General features: G+C 29.2%; 2 protein-coding genes across 2 annotated transcripts; both read left to right on the top strand.

The window, feature by feature from the left end:
• Positions 1-633: 633 nt before the first annotated feature.
• Positions 634-5,794, top strand: LOC133834247 (myrcene synthase, chloroplastic-like). Its single transcript, XM_062263786.1, has 7 exons — positions 634-918; positions 1,585-1,843; positions 2,133-2,520; positions 3,246-3,464; positions 3,631-3,772; positions 4,643-4,897; positions 5,424-5,794. Exons 1-7 carry the CDS (start codon positions 649-651, stop codon positions 5,706-5,708), a joined length of 1,818 nt encoding a protein of 605 aa, XP_062119770.1. The 5' UTR covers positions 634-648; the 3' UTR covers positions 5,709-5,794.
• A 1,302-nt stretch (positions 5,795-7,096) lies between these two features.
• On the top strand, positions 7,097-11,717 carry LOC133780208 (myrcene synthase, chloroplastic-like). The gene is made up of 7 exons (XM_062220074.1): positions 7,097-7,342; positions 7,436-7,703; positions 8,971-9,364; positions 9,869-10,087; positions 10,628-10,766; positions 10,867-11,118; positions 11,411-11,717. The coding sequence occupies exons 1-7, from the start codon at positions 7,103-7,105 to the stop codon at positions 11,705-11,707; spliced, it is 1,809 nt and encodes a 602-aa protein (XP_062076058.1). The 5' UTR covers positions 7,097-7,102; the 3' UTR covers positions 11,708-11,717.
• The last annotated feature ends 5,886 nt before the right edge of the window (positions 11,718-17,603 follow it).

The raw sequence follows: 17,603 nt of genomic DNA on the forward strand, positions 1-17,603 counted from the left end.
TCACAAAAGTGTGACTAAAATGTCATCATTATACTTATGTCGTGACTAAAAAGTCTGTGCCTAAAAGTATTAGTTACAAAAGTTATAATTTGTTGTGACTAAAATTACATTTAGTGATAATTTGTGACTATATATTATGTTTTTAGTCACAATCAATTTTTTATTGTAATTAAGTAATTATTTAAAAAATAATAATAATAACTAAGCTCTAGTTACATGAAATTCATCACTAAATAATTACTTCTTTTTTTCATAGTGTAATAAAAAGTCTATGTTAATCCATATCTCTATTGTTTGATTTTCTTAAATTGCATTTTTTTTAATTCAAAATTTATCTAATTAGAGTAAAATTCAACAAAACTTTTAAATAGGGATAGAAAAATGTTCCCATTACACAAAAGTGTTATAATGAGGACAAAGAAAAGAGAGATTAATAATTTTTCTCAATCTCTTTTTATTAATTTCAAGATATTTATCTAATCAACAAAAATATGTAGTGTAATAGAAAATGAAAGGCTGTGACTCGTTAATTTTAAAGACTTCTTCACTTTCAATAAACCATTATAAATACAAGGCAAATCAATACACAAGTTCTCATCCCCCAAAAATAGTGTAGTTGTTAATTAGACCTTAAAAGAAAAAGAAAAAATGCAGTTCTTGGCGGTTCACCAATTTGCTCCATCATCAGTCTCTATTTGCAGTAGTAATGTTAGTAGTCGACTTAGACCAAAAAAATCTAATAGTACTATTATTACTACTGCAAGAGCAAGGGCAATATCAAGATCAAGTGCTTGCTACCCCACCCAATGTACTGTGGTCAATAGGACTGGTTCTAATCCTATTGATCGAAGATCAGCCAACTATGAACCTTCCATTTGGTCTTTTGATTATATTCAGTCTCTTACAAGCCAATATAAGGTGATTTATTTCTCATGATTCTCTACAAATATTTGCAATATTTATGATAGACTTTAATCTTAGTCACACCACCAAATAAAGTTTTATAACCAACCGGCTGGCCTTGGGCACAGGCGGGCCACACCTGTGCCTAGGATCTCCACAAAATGAGGCTCCAAATTTTTTTAAAATGTTATTTTTTTTACATACACAAAGGTCCCAATTTTTAAAAAAAATATTATTTTATATATAATTTTTTTAAAAAATAACATATTTTTGTATAGGACCGGCCCTGACCACACACTTACCCTTTTATAGATAGGTCATATTTGGAGGATAGGATTGGATTGAATTATTTTTTTATAATGTAATCCAACAATCAAAACAATCCTTTTAGTTTGGGATCACATAATCCCATTAAAAAACTTGAGATAAATATTTTATCCAATTATTTATCTCCATCTATGTATTTTGTTTGGCAATTCAATGTAAGAAAAAAAAAAGCATAATTACCTACCATTTTGTACCAATATGTTTTTTTTTATTCTAATTTGTTGTTAACAATTCATCAACTCATTCATTCTTCTATTTTTGTTCTCTAATAATTTTTAATCCAATCCAATTCTATCCGATTCCACTAGCTAAATACAAGCATAATGGATAGTATATATTGCATGCATAATGCAGGGCGAGCCCTATACAAGTCGAGTGAATAAGCTCGAGGGAGATGTGAGAAGAATGCTTGTTGAGATGGAAAACACTTTAGCTCAACTTGAGCTCATTGATACATTGCAAAGACTTGGATTATCTTACCGTCTTGAGGATGAAATAAAAACTATTTTGGAGAAAAAATTTCCCTATAATATGGATAACCCTAATTGTAATTTATATGCCATTGCTCTTGAATTTAGGCTTCTACGCCAACATGGCTATGCAGTACCTCAAGGTAAATACACTTACATTCTATTCCAAGTACATGACATATCTCTTCTATATAAAAAATGTGTAGAAAACGAAATTTTTTTGTTTTAACGGTTTGTTTTGTTAACTTTAATTGAATATTCTAAAAGTATATATGTATATATACAAGGTTTTAAGAGAAAACTTAATTTTGTCATCTATTTTAAGTTGGTCGTTTTAGATTTGATGTGCTTTTTACTTTTTTTATAAAATAATTGATAATCGTTGGATCAAATCTTATAATACTAATTAAGTCTCAATTGGTGTTATTGCAGAAATTTTTAATATTTTCAAGGACGAGACAGGTAAATTCAAAGCAAGCATAAGTGATGATATTATGGGAGTATTGGCCTTGTACGAAGCTTCATTCTATGGGAAAATAGGTGAAAGTATTTTGGAGGAAGCTAGGGTTTTCTCAACCGAATGTCTCAAAAACTACTTGATAAATAATAATAATGATGATGATTATAATTATAATATCCAAGTAGTGAGTCATGCCTTGGAGCTTCCACTTCATTGGAGGACCACAAGAACAGAAGCCAAGTGGTTCATCCATGTATATGAAAAAAAACAAGACATGAATCCTACTTTGCTTGAGTTTTCCAAACTAGATTTCAACATCATACAATCAACACATCATGAGGAACTAAAACATTTATTCAGGTGATATTATAAATAAATTAATAATGTTTCTTTTAATATACTTTATTATATAGGAATATTTTTGCAGCAAAAGTCAAAGAATGATATAAGTAGATTGTTTTGGTGAGAAAAGTGGCATTTTTCACAAATTTTGGTGTGACCATTAGTTACCCTATATGTTAGTCTACTTTTCATTACAAAAAATCTTAATTTTAGTCACAATAATTTTTGTGAGTAAAAAAAAATCATCTTACCTATGTCATAACTAAAAAATTCGTGGCTAAAAGTATTAGCCGCAAAAATCACAATTTGCTGTCATTAAATGTATTTTTCGTCACAACAAATTTTATCATTAAAAATAATAGGTTGTGTAAAACTACATTAGTGACAACTTGTGATTAAGTATGACTTTTTAGTCACAATTAATTTTTTGTTGTTACTAAAGTGACATTAAGTGACTCAAAAGTTGTCACTAAATGTTAACTTTATTTGTAGTGTTTATATAATATCTTGACTAAATTTGAACCAATTAATAACACTCACGAAGATTTTTTTTTATTATATTAAAAAATTGAGCTAGGGATGGATATGTTTCCTACCATGGTTTGTGAAATGACTTTTGGAGACTGAATACTAATGAATTCTTACCATAAATTACTAAACAAGTTTCTAACGAGGAATGATTATAGCGATGATGAAAATAAATATATAAAATTAATAATTTCGAATTTTTATGATAATACAAGATGGTGGAAGCATACTAAACTGGGAGAGAAATTGAATTTCACAAGAGATAGATTGATGGAGTGTTTCTTATGGAAGGTTGGAGTAAGATTTGAGCCAAAATTCAGTTATTTTAGAACAATAACTGCCAAATCATATGAGCTAATAACATTAATTGACGATATATATGATGTTTATGGAACATTGGAGGAGTTAGAGCTTTTCACCAAAGCTGTTGAGAGGTTAGTGCAATCATCTCGACATGTATATATATATGTACTTATTACTAAGTCTAATAAATACAACCTTAGTTGCAAATAAGCATATATATATATATATTATTTCACCAATATGAAATTTACAATAATATGAAGCTCTTCTTGCTTAGTATGTAATATTGTTTCGCAGATGGGATGTGAAAATGATAAATGAGTTGCCTGATTATATGAAGATGCCTTTCCTTGTTTTACACAATACCATAAATGAAATGGTATTTGAGGTATTAAGAGACCAAGATATCGCCATCAACATTGAATACCTCAAGAAAACGGTATCATATTTATTTTCTTATATGTTAAAATGACAAAAAAGGCATGTATTTTAGTGCCTAAGACCATCTCCAATTGAGTATCAAATTAGTATTGAATTGTTAAAATATAAATCACTTTACAAAAAATTTGCTCTAATGGTGTGCCAAAAGTTATGTCAAATTTGACACATGCTAAAAGTTAGGTGAAATTTAACACAATATAACATGATGCATATTTTTTATTACCATAAATAATGCTACACTTTTTTATTTACTTTTATGTCATTTATATCATTTTAGTATTATTTTTAGCTATATTTGCATTAAATGTTATATTTTTTACTTTATTATTTTATTATATCTTATACTATCGACATCCAAATTTGACATATGCTAAAAGTTTGGTCAAATTTAGCACACAATATAACATGGTACATATTTTGCATCACCATAAATGCTACACTTTTTTATTTACTTTTATGTCATTTATATTATTTTAGTATTATTTTTATCTATTTGCATTAAATGTTATACTTTTTACCTCATTATTTTATTATTATCTTATACTATTAATAATAAAATATAAAGAAAAATGATTATTTTTTTTGTACACTTTCAATAAATATCAAATTAGTATTATTAAAATGTATTAAATTTTACAATTGTGCATTTGAGCATAATGCTAAAAATTGTGCCAAATATATAATATATTGACTTTCTCTGCACATTATTTACATCTTTCGTTGGAGATGGTCTAATAACATCACAACTATAATAATACATTTTAATGGTATAAAATTCAGTTGTGTACATAATTAGTACAAAAGTCATATAACATCACTCTAACTTAATTATATCCTTAATTATGAAGCCTAATTATACAATTTTCAGTGGGTAGACATGTGTAGAAGTTTTCTTCAAGAAGCAAAATGGTACTATAGTGGATACACACCAACACTGCAAGAATATATTGATAATGCTTGGAAATCAGTAGGAGGACCGGTTCTTATTGTTCATGCTTATTTCTCTCATGCAAATCACACCATAACCAATGAGGTCTTGGATTGCTTGGAAGAAGGTTATCCCTCCATAGTTCGTCACTCAGCCATAATTTTACGACTTGCAAATGATCTTGCAACATCATCTGTAAGTTATCTATATCTATATATCTAATTATAGGAATTTTTTTTAGGTACAACATCACTTTTGCCCCTATCCTTTATGAAATATTTTCTATTTTCGGTACTTGGAAAAATTATAACTCATTTTTTGTATGATAGCGTATATATGATAGTTATAGCAGGCATCCTATCAATTTTTGAGAAATTCTGAATAATTTAAAGTGCCGAAATCAGAGTTCAAAGAGTCACTTACACGCGTGGAAAACAAATTATTTGAACTCTAATTTCGGCACGGTAAATTATTCGAAATTTCTAAAAAATTGGCAGAATACATACTATAACTATCATGTACGCAGTCATATAAAATAAATTGAGTTATAATTTCTTCGAGTGTGAAAAATAGAAAACGCTCCTACAATAAGAGCATAAATAATGTCCCCACCTAAAGTCCCTATAATTATGTTTATATATATATATATTCAATACATTATATATTGCTTTATTGTATTGGTTGACTTATTAACAACAATTATATATTTCAATTAAAATAGGAGGAAATCAAAAGAGGTGATGCCCCTAAATCAATTCAATGTTACATGCAAGAAACTAATGTATCTGAAGAAGAAGCTCGTCAACATATAAAATTGTTGATAAGTGAAACATGGAAAGAGATGAATAATCCAGAAGGATTATGGGCAAGCTCATCAATGATTGAAGATGCCAGAAACTTTGCTAGGATGGGACTATTTATGTATCAACATGGTGATGGACACAGTTCTCAGGATAATCGATCAAAAGAACGAATTTCAGAGTTGATTATTAAACCTATCCCCTAATAAGTAAAACTAATTAATGATCATTATATTTATAATTTCATGAATATAATATATAAAGTAATTCCACTATGTGTATGCATATGTCATTTTATCTACAATCGTGATAATGGACTTGCTCTAAAATAAAGAAAATAAAGCAAGAATTGTAACAATAAAGATATAAAGAGAGTGATATGAAAGTATACCTTCTACTTTTCTTTAAATACTTAACATTATTTTTCGAGCTCTTCTGGATATAGGCTCAACATAATCACTATTACAAAAAAAGCTTTTAGTGCGTGTCATTACTTAGTGTCAGTCAAAGGCGTTAACTAATATTTTAGAAACATGAATATTTAAAGTATTGATTAAGAAACAAGGCTTAAAATCTCTATACTTTAACCTTATGGAGTCAATAATTTGTGTCCGACGCTTCCTTAATTACCTCTCTCTCTCCAATTAATCATCAGTCGATGGCTCAACAAATCGATCTCACCCCAACCGACGACCATCACCACCCCAATTTTTGTCTCCGCCGCATATAGCAAAGTCCTTGACGCCTTTTGCCCTTCACCAAATCTTTTCGCCGTCTTTTAAGGCCTTGTTTGGACATTCAATTTTAGTAAGGAAAAAAATTATGAGGAAAAATAGAAAAAATTATTTTACTCCAAATCAAGCACGCTTAATTTTTATACTAACATTAATTTTTATTCCATTCTATTCATATCTTTTTTTTCAATTCTTATTCATATTCTTCTATTTTCATTCTCTCCAACCAAACGTCATTTATATAAGAAATGGTATAATTAGTTCTCTTTTTAAAACAAATATAAATTGTAATTGGAGAGAGTGAGGTTTGTGTTCATTGCTTTAAAATTTGATATATATATATATAAATACACATATTTATATGTATTAAATGTACTTAATTGGGGTGTGTGAATTCATGAATCATGTGGTTTTGTGGGGGGCCATATAGGGTTAGTAGCATTGTCTCTTGATGACGTGTAGTTTTTGTTGTTTCCTTCAAAAAGAAAAACTCATTTCACATTTCTTAAGGTTTACAATATTATATCTTGGTGGGCTTTGTTTTTTTTTTTTTTTTTAATTTTAATTATGAATAAAAAGAGAAATAAGTGTCTACTATATAATAATAGAAGTATTATTGGATGCGTACGTGTATGAATCTAAAAGAAATCTATCAAAGTGGAAAACGATAAAACTCATCATTTAAATAATAGTGGAAAACGATGTAACTCATCATTTAAATAATAGTGGAAAACGATGTAACTGATCATTTAAATAATAATTACAATAATGTTTTGCATCATTAACTCATTCTACTAACATTTATATAAATACAAGGCAAAGCAATGAAGAAGAATTCATCCCAAAATATTGTAAAAATGCTGATCATGGCAGTTCAACTCCAATTTATTATTACTCCATCATCACTCCCTATTAGACTAAAAACATCTTCTACTACTGCAAAATCAAGATCAAGATCAAGTGCTTGCTACCCCATCCAATGTACTGTGGTCCACAGCCCTCGCTCTACTCCTACTACTACTACAATCATTGATCGACGAACAGCCAACTATGAACCCTCAATTTGGTCTTTTGATTATGTTGAATCTCTCACAAGCGAATATAAGGTGATTTATTTGTTATTAATAATTTGATCAGATAATATATATATATATATATAATATATACATAATGTATGATATATATATATATATGTGCAGGGAGAACCGTATATAAGTCGATTGAATGAGCTGGAGGGAGATGTGAAAAGGATGCTAGTTGAGATGGAAAACTCTTTACCTCAACTTGAGTTAATTGATACATTGCAGAGACTTGGATTATCTTACCGTTTTGAGAGTGAAATTAACACTATTTTGAAGGAAAAGTACACCAATATTAATAATATTATTAATAATCCTACTTTTAATTTGTACACCACTGCTCTCGAATTTAGGCTTCTGCGCCAACATGGCCATGCAGTACCTCAAGGTAAGTATGTATATATACATGATATATATATATATATATATATGCATCATAGATGGTGCTAATTAAAAAATATACTAGGCATAATAAAGATTTCAAAATAATGCCACTCTTTGACACTCTACCCGAAATAACCTTGTCATTTTCCACTCACTTCTCTCTTCTCTCTTTCATCTCTCTCTGTTCATTCTCTCTTCCACCAATACTAGAAAAACCTTCATAACTTCGGCCACCTTGTAGAGATAAACACAATATACCCAAAGAAACATTCATTTTGATGATTCTTTCAGTAGAAATTTATGGGTAATTAATTGTTTCTCAAATATAATGATTTTTCTTTCACTTAAGACACTAAATATTGCATTTCGAACAGATCTGTGCATGATTTTTTGGTTTTTTTGTAATTTTTTTCTGATCTTAAACTCTGAAAATCTGTAGAAAATCGACCTTGTTCGATGGTGCTCGATGCCAGCTGAATGGAGCCTTCAAAATCATGATTTTTCATAAAAAAAAAATGACTTTGCTCGATGCAATTCTTGCAAGAGACATTTTTTCACTCGAGTGTCCGATTGGGGTGATTTTTTTTTATTTTGGATATTTTTTCAAGATCTACACGTTTTTCATGCAAATATGCACATTTGTGAAGTGTAACACTTGAAAAAAATACAAAAATGCAAACATACCTCATGTTTAAGACATCTTTTGGTATGTTTTCAAGTTTTAAACTTCCCAAATGTGCATATGAGCATGTCAAACGTGTAGATCTTGAAAAAATACCAAAAATAAAAAAAAAATCACCCCAAAACGGACGCCCAAGTGAAAAATTATGTATCTTGCAAGAATCGCATCGAGCATCATCGAGTAAAGTCATTTTTTGCATGAACAATCTTGATTTTGAAGGCCTCATCGAGCTAGCATCGAGCACTATCGAGCAACCATTCGTTGATAGAGAATTATGTATCTTTACATCATTTAAATATTATATTTTTAAATACTATTTATTCATTATAAATAAAAGGAACATACTAAATATTAACTAAAAATTCTTTAAAGGACAAAAACAAAAACAAAAGCAAAAGTAATAAAATATTAATTAATTTTTTTTTAAGGAGCTCTAAACCCTTCTCTACATTATCTAGAGAGAATAGTAAATTTTAGAAAATCTTTAAAATGAAAAAACAATTTACGTTTGTTACTCATTTCTTCAAATATATTTGAAGAACTTTCTACTCTGAAGCGTCTGATGAGAGTGCTTAATTAATTATTGCAGAAATTTTTAGTGTTTTTAAGGACGAGACAGGAAAGTTCAAAGCATGCTTGAGTGATGATATTATGGGAGTAATGGCCTTATACGAAGCTTCATTCTATGAGAAAAAAGATGAACCTATTTTGGAGGAAGCTAGGGTTTTCTCAACCGAATGTCTCAAAAATTACATGGTGATGATGGAGCAGAACAATTTATTATTAGATGATAATATGATATTATTAGTGAATCATGCCTTGGAGCTTCCCCTTCATTGGAGGATAACAAGGTCAGAAGCTAGGTGGTTCATTGATGTGTATGAGAGAAGACAAGACATGAATTCCACTTTGCTTGAGTTTGCCAAACTGGATTTCAACATGGTGCAATCGATATATCAAGAAGATCTAAAAGATTTATCTAGGTAATAATATAATAAGTAAATCAAGCCTATTTTTTTTCTTCTTATTTATATTATATATATATATATATCCTGATAAATATATATAGGAGAATTTTCTTATAGGGGCTTCACTTTAAGTCCTACCGGTGGGGCTCTCAGTGTTCTCGACCTGTAAACAGTTTTCGGCGCGATTTTTTTTATGACCGTGTATATTGTAGCTATTTAGAGCACCCTGCAAATTTTTTAGAAAATTTCGAATAGTTTATAGTACCAAAAACTAAGTTATGTGTGACTAATTTTTTTTATGGGCGTGGAAAACAACATGATTGAACCTAGTTTTCGGTACTGTAAACTATTCAAAATTTTCTGAAAATTTGCAGATGCTCTAAATAGCTACAATATACATAATCGTAAAATAAATCGAACTGAAAACTATTCACGGGTCGAGAACACTGAGAGCCCCACCGGTATAGCTTAAAGTGAAACCCCATAAAAAAAATTGTCCTATATATATATAAATTAAAGGTGGGCCAGGCATTCCAAACTTGGAGAGAAATTGGATTTCTTTAGAGATAGAACGATGGAGTGTTTCTTATGGAATGTGGGAGTAACATTTGAGCCAGAATTCAGCTACTTTAGGAGAATGACTGCAAGATTGTATTATCTAATAGCAGTAGTTGATGATACATATGATGTTTATGGAACATTGGAGGAACTAGAGCTTTTCACTAATGCCGTTGAGAGGTTAGTAAATTAATGCTATTCATATATAATATATATTTTATGAGTGTTGCTAAGATCATTTATTTACAACCGTATACAAAGTCAACATATCTCAATAAATAGAAAATAGGATTTATAGCTACCCAAACTGATGAGGGCAGTTCTAGATCTGGTTCAAGACGAATTGGTGCAGGGAGTTTTATCGAAATCATTGAATTCAGAATATGTTGTTATTTGGCACCTTAAGATGTCCAACACATACTATAATTGATTAGTGATAATCCATAATACTTATTATATTCAAATGTGTGAGACCTGATATTAAATTGTAACAATAGCAGTATGTCTTCCCTATGGTGTTGACACCACTCATATTTTATATATTAATGTCTGTCTCTATTTAATTAATTAGCTAGTATATCTCAAGCTAAATTCTCTCCTACTTTTGTGTTTTATTTTGATTAGATTATTAGATCAAGTATATCCATGTCATCACAATATTAAGTATTAATTGTACATAAATACATTAATTATAATTAATTAAATTTGTTCCTTAATTAGATGGGATTTGAAAGCCATGGATGATTTACCGGAATATATGCGGATACCTTTCTTTGTTTTATACAATACCATAAATGAAACGGCGTTTGATGTGTTATTAGAGCAAAGTTTCATCAACATTGAATACCTCAAAAAATCGGTACGTATATGTACAATTTTTTTTTATTTTTCTTTTAGGAAATGTTATTAAATAATTTCTTGTCTCTAATATTTTTCTAGCAAAAAAAATTTGTGTGCAGTGGGTAGAGTTCTGTAAATGTCAACTACAAGAGGCAAAATGGTATTATAGTGGATACAAACCAACCTTGCAAGAATATATTGAGAACACATGGATTACAGTAGGAGGACTGGTTCTTCTTGTGCATGCTTATTTCTCTTTTAACAATTCCATTACAAAAGAAAATGTGAAATGCTTGGAAGAATGTTATCCCAACATAATTCTTAGCGCATGCAAAGTTGTACGATTAGCGGATGATCTAGGAACATCGTCAGTAAGCAGTTACATATTTATAAACATTTTAGTATTTTCGGTTTCAAAAAATTCTGAATAATTTCGAATGTTGAAATCAGGATTTAAACAGTTGTTTCACGAGTACGATATAAGATGTTTGAATCGGGATTTCAGCATTCGAAATTATTCAGAATTTCTTAAAAATTTGCGAGACGTCCCTGCCACTATATTTTACACTATCGTGTAAGAAAAATAGATATATATCGTTTTGACATAGTTGATCAAGTTTCTCAACAATAATAATGATAATAATATATTGTCTTATTGGTCAGGATGAAATGAAAAGAGGTGATGTTCCCAAATCAATCCAATGTTACATGCATGAGACAGGTGCTTCTGAAGACGAAGCTCGTGAGCACATCAAGTTTTTGATAAATGAAATATGGAAGGAAATGAATAACAATGAAGATGAAGATAACTCTAGTTTCTCAAAAGCATTTGTTCAAGTTTGCAAAAATCTTGGTAGGACAGCACAATTCATTTACCAATATGGTGATGGGTTCGCTTCTCAGAATACTCTATCAAAGGAACGTATTACAAATTTGATAATTAATCATATTCCCTTATGATCGATTTGAAATGGTGTCGACAATTAAAACCAAAATATATAAAAACAACTATATCTTGTGTAGTTATTTTTCGTTAGTTTTATATCTTGTGTTATAAAACACTATAATTGTATTGAGTAGTAGTGGTAGTATTCATCTATTTTGTTATATTATGGGTTTACTTCATGAATTTTATGTGTTAAGATGTTAAATATATATTAATTACAATTGTTCCTTTCAAGTTTTCTCCTTTAAACCAATCTCCATATAGTTGTTTTATTTAAAATGGAAAGCAAAATAAAATATAATTAGTTTTTCATTAATAAATATATATAAAACATATAAAGTTTTCAGTGATATTTAAAACATTTCATTAATGTAAAATTGCAAAATAAATTATTATTTTGCAATTTTACGATCTCTTCGTGAAATCTCTCTCGTTCGCGAACATGAGATGCAACAGAGAGGCGTTGACAGACATGTCGGTGGAGGAATTAGCAATTTCGGGTGATTGGTGGTGTTTTCCTCTTCTCTTTTGGCTCTCTTCCAAGTCTGTTTAAGGTTTTGGTTAGGGTTAACACGAACTTCACTATTACATCCAAAGCCGCAGATGACGAAGAGTTCTCAGAGCCCTACCTGTTCAAGTGAACAATTTTCTTAATCCCTCTGATGACTTTGTGTAACAATTGTGCAACAATTGTGTAATTCTAATAGTGTAACAATTGTGTAAAATATTTTAAATATTTGTGTTGTAACATGTAAATAATGTGTAATTCTCTTTTACGTTGCATGCATATGCCACGTATACTTGCATGGTCAGAAATTTGAAATATTGGTGAGGGAATTTTTGTTTATGGCACGTGGGGGAATTATAACTCAATTTTTTTATATAATGATGTACATATTGTAGTTATAGCAGACATCCCACTAATTTTCGAGAAATTTTGAATAATTTATGCTGTCAAAATCACGGCTCAAACAATCAGTTGCATGCATATCTGATTTTTTTTATACATGTATAAAATAGATTGTTTGAACCTTGGTTCGGGTACAATAAATTATTCATAATTTTTCCAAAAATTGATGGGAAACTCTCCCTACTAAAACATCATCATTTTGCAATTCTTTAAGGCGTCGTGAATGTACGCTTCTCACAAAATTTATTTTAAGACATGTTCCACGATTGATGCATTTCACAAAAGGCATCGCGAAAGTGCATCTTTTTGTGACGCCATGATGAAATGCACCACAAAAAATCTTATTTCTTGTAGCGAATTATGTTAAGCATTGTAATTCACTTTTATTGAAAGTCTTATTAAGCATCCATAGCCACCTATAGATAGGCATTTGATATCATTAATACAAGTGCACTCAAGCAAGCCAAAATGCTACTGAATTACAAACTCAAAGAGAACTTGAGCATTGTGAGTTCTTAGTCAATCCCTTTGTTTTGTTCCTGTTTAGCTTTTTAAATATCTCCTAGTTATAGTTGAAGAAAACTCACGTCAACAGTTCTAGTTTCAATGCATGTGCTTATTTACTTTCCTGTGTTCATGCATATGGATTTTGAACAGTAAAATTTTATCAATATGACTAAACTGTCATCAATCATATGTTATTAAGTAATTAAATTTGAGTTTGAAACTCATATAATTGAGGACAGTTTGGTTATATTGATCCAATTTAAGTACAGGATACCAAATATGTACAATTTCAAATTACAGGATATCAGATGAACATTATTAAAAATATAAAGTACCAAGTATGTATTTCGATAAAACACAAAGTATCAAATAAGTATTTACCCTTATTTTTACTCTTAAATTTTTTATAGAATAAGATAACCTAGCTGTGAATACTTTAATCTCTTGACGTTAGTGTAAGATAGTCAAATTTACAGACAATAAAAAACTATGAGATACGACCTTTAATAATCATGTTCAATTAATGTAGTTTAAATAGTAAGCGTAAAAAGACTAAGTGCATGGGGTATATATTGTTGAATCTGCCCACACCTTTTCTATGTGGGACAGTACTATAACATAGTTAAATTATTTATTATATATCTTTTTAGTAAAATACTCATGATCAATAAAAGGCTGTCCTAAAGTTTATACATATTTGATTTGATGATAAAAAATCATGAGAACAAGTCAAGGAAGATGGATGAATGTAAATGTGCTTAATTCCTTCTCTTAACGCACTTATATATATAAGAAATATACCTAAAGTGATGCTTGGTTGGGGTAATAAAAAAGAATGGAATGGAAATGAATAAATTTCCATTCCATTCATTTATTTGGTTGTATTGTTTACTATAATAATGTCATTTCAATGGAATGGTATTTCCACTATTTTAGTAGAATGACTATTCTATTCAAAAATCAGAAGAAAGACCATTTCAATACAATATTGAAAAAATTTAATAATTTTTTTATCATTTTTTTTATTCCATTCTATTTCAATTCTTATTTATATTCTTCTATTTTCATCCTCCAACCAAACATGTCCTATATAAGAAATAGTATAAGTTCTCTCTTTAAAACAAATATAAATTGTAATTAGGGTGTGAGGTTTGTGTTCATTGCTTTAATATTTTATATATATATACACATATTTATATGTATTAAATGTACTTAATTGGTGTGTGAATTCATGAATCATGTGGTTTTGTGGGGGCCATATAGGGTTAGTAGTATTGTCTCTTGATGACATGTAGTTAGTTTTTGTCGTTTCCTTCAAAAATAAAAAATCATTTCACATTTTTTAAGATATACAATATTATATCTTGGTGGGCTTTGTTTTTGTTTTTGTTTTATGAATAAAAAGAGAAATAAGTGTCTACCATAATAATTGAAGTATTATTGGATGCGTACGTGTATGAATCTAAAAGAAATCTATCAAAGTGGTATGAATCTATGAATCTAAAAGAAATCTATCAAAGTGGTATGAATCTAAAAGAAATCTATCAAAGTGGAAAACGATAAAACTCATCATTTAATTAATAATTAACTCATCCTAGCACCGAGATATAAATACAAGCCAAAACATATTAATGCAGAATATTTCATCCCAAAATATTGCATTTCGTATGTTAAACACAATTTATTAAAATCATTTAACTTTAACAATACCGGTTAATTAGTCATTCAAACTGAAAGGTTTGCTTCTTCTCGGATAAAAAACTACAACAATTGATCCTTTTCAAATCCAAGCGGTGCAACATTTCAGAAGTTGCTATAATAAATTCTATTTTCAACGACTTCCTATAATGTCTTACACTATTGATGTAAGCCATTAAAATGACTTCCCCTACAATGTCTATTCCAGCGGAGACATTATAGACTTTTAATGTTTCCAAAATAAATTTATAAAACCATTATATTGTTGTAGTGAGTACACAATCTTTGGCATTTACAAAAACAGTACAAATACTGAAAAATTATATCGTGGTTAGAATCTTGTAATAATTTTATTTGAACCAATACCATTAAAAATATACTATTCAATTTTATCAATACACAAAAACTAATCCTCTCCTTCTCCAATATTTTTTTTCATGTTTGTTGAAGTGATACAGTTGCATTTCATCAGTGAAGAATTTAAGGAATAATAGAAAGGTTAGTTTAATTGCTTTAACTATATAATTTGATCATATAAAATTTAAGACACTATATAAGCACATTTCATTTTGTTGACGTCATTTTTCGTCAACTTCATTATGTAGAGCAATAAGCAACGATTTAGGAAGAACAGAAGAAATCAAAGATTTTAACGTGGTTCAATAGTTGAAATCTGCCTACATTCACGAGTCATTGTTATAATGAATCCTCGAATAAAAGAAATTTGGCAGAGTTTCTTCTTAATACAAATTTGTCTGTGAATACAAATGACCTAGTCCAGACTATTTATAGACCTGGTTGTATGCATATCTTCCCCCAATTCAGGGAAGTTACAATTAAATGTTTAAATTCAAATAAATATCTCCATTAATAATACAAATCAAATGATAACGATCCCATAAAAATAAGGATCTAATATATGGTGTTGACCAATCCCTAGGAAATAGGGATTTCCTAACAGCTCTCCCGTGTGATAAATGTGTGTTTCATTGAGCTCGAACATTGTGTTAACGCACTTTCGAGACTAACCACGCTTCAAGCTCATCATTCCAGTTGTTGCCTCCTCCTCGTTAACTAATCCGGTCAAACTCATTCCTCGGAGAAAGTTGGTGTCTTCGAGCTTGCAACTCATGCTCGAACGCTGATAGCAAATCTGGAACCGTTTGTCAATTTATACAAGTGTATTGCTAACATTTGTTATTCTCAAGCTTACACATTACAAGCCTACATCTCGAGGCTATTTATTTAATCTCGAAATTAGGGTGTAACACATCTCAGTAAACCAAACCCAAACATAGAAACTCAAAAGAAAAACCGACCAGGACATTTAATAAAGCAAAATCACCACCACCATCTGCACACATCCAAACAAAGAGAATGACAATAAAAATCAAGAGACCCAAAATAGAGAAATAATATATATATATATATATATAAATATATATAAATTAAGAAAACCTCACCCTAAGGGCAGCCACAAACATAAGGAGAAAAGTGAAGATTCCCAAATCCGCCTCAAAATCATTAAGAATTTCTGAAAGTTGGTGGGACACCTACTGTAATTATCATATATATGTTGTCATATACAAAAAATTAAATTATAATTTCTCAAAATGTTGAAAATAAATTATGCTATTATATAACAGGGTCAAAAGTAATATCCGTGATTAAAAATATGTATATATATAAAAGAAAGAATAGTTGTGAATAGCTAATAATAATAAAAAACATGTAGTTGTTCTAATATAAATTACATGTTTATTTTATAGTTGGTCTATATGGAAAATTTTTTTCTAATTATAATATTGTAGCACATGCAAAAAATGCACTAGTATATAATAGCTAGTGTAATAATTATCTTTTTTGTCTTTCTATCTCTTTTTGAATTTGATGAGAAATGTTTGAATTATATATGTGAATATAGTAAAATAGAACTATATAGGGTAAAGCATCACAAAAAAATGTGCAAATTAAGAGATAATACCCCACACAGAACCACAAATGTTTCGTTCTACTCCATTTACAATCTTAATTATATATTATCAAAGCAATATAAAGAGAAACCTCACCCTCTCCCACTCTAATATACAATTTATATAAATGTATTAATATATATATATGTTTTAAATGTTTACAAACCAATTATTAATGACAAATCCAATACACTCAAATCAAAATCGTGCCCACTCATTTTAGTTTTGTTTAAAAATTTTATATATAAATATATATACATATGTTAGGTATTGGGTTATCATTTTTGCCCCTAGGAAGCATTTTTGTTTTTGGCATGTAGAGAAATTATAACTCAAAAAAATTTATGACGGTGTACATTTTAGTTATTGCAGGTATCCCACTAATTTTTGAAAAATTCTAAATAATTTATGGTGCTGAAATCACAATGAAAGAGTTAGTTGCATGTCCGATGTTTTTTTTATACATGTAAACCACACAATGTTTGAACCTTGTTTCGGTACCCTATATTATTCAAAATTTTCTAAAAATTTGTAGAAAGCATGCTATAACTATCATGTATGTCATCATATAAGAAAAATTGAGTTATAATTTCTTCAGTTATATGCTGTGATAATAAAAAACATCGAGAAAAAATTATTTTATAAATGTTTGGTACCTATGTGCATAGTGATTTAAAAAAAAAAAATCACTATTATAATTTTCTTATATATAGATTAAATTAAGAAAAAGAGATGGGCACGTTTAAGTTTGTGTATGATTTGCCTTTAGTTATTTCTTTAATAACATATATAAATTGTAATGGGGAGGGTGGGGTTTGTGTT

This window comes from Humulus lupulus, chromosome 5 (assembly GCF_963169125.1).
Source record: "Humulus lupulus chromosome 5, drHumLupu1.1, whole genome shotgun sequence".
Taxonomy (NCBI): Eukaryota; Viridiplantae; Streptophyta; class Magnoliopsida; order Rosales; family Cannabaceae; genus Humulus; species Humulus lupulus.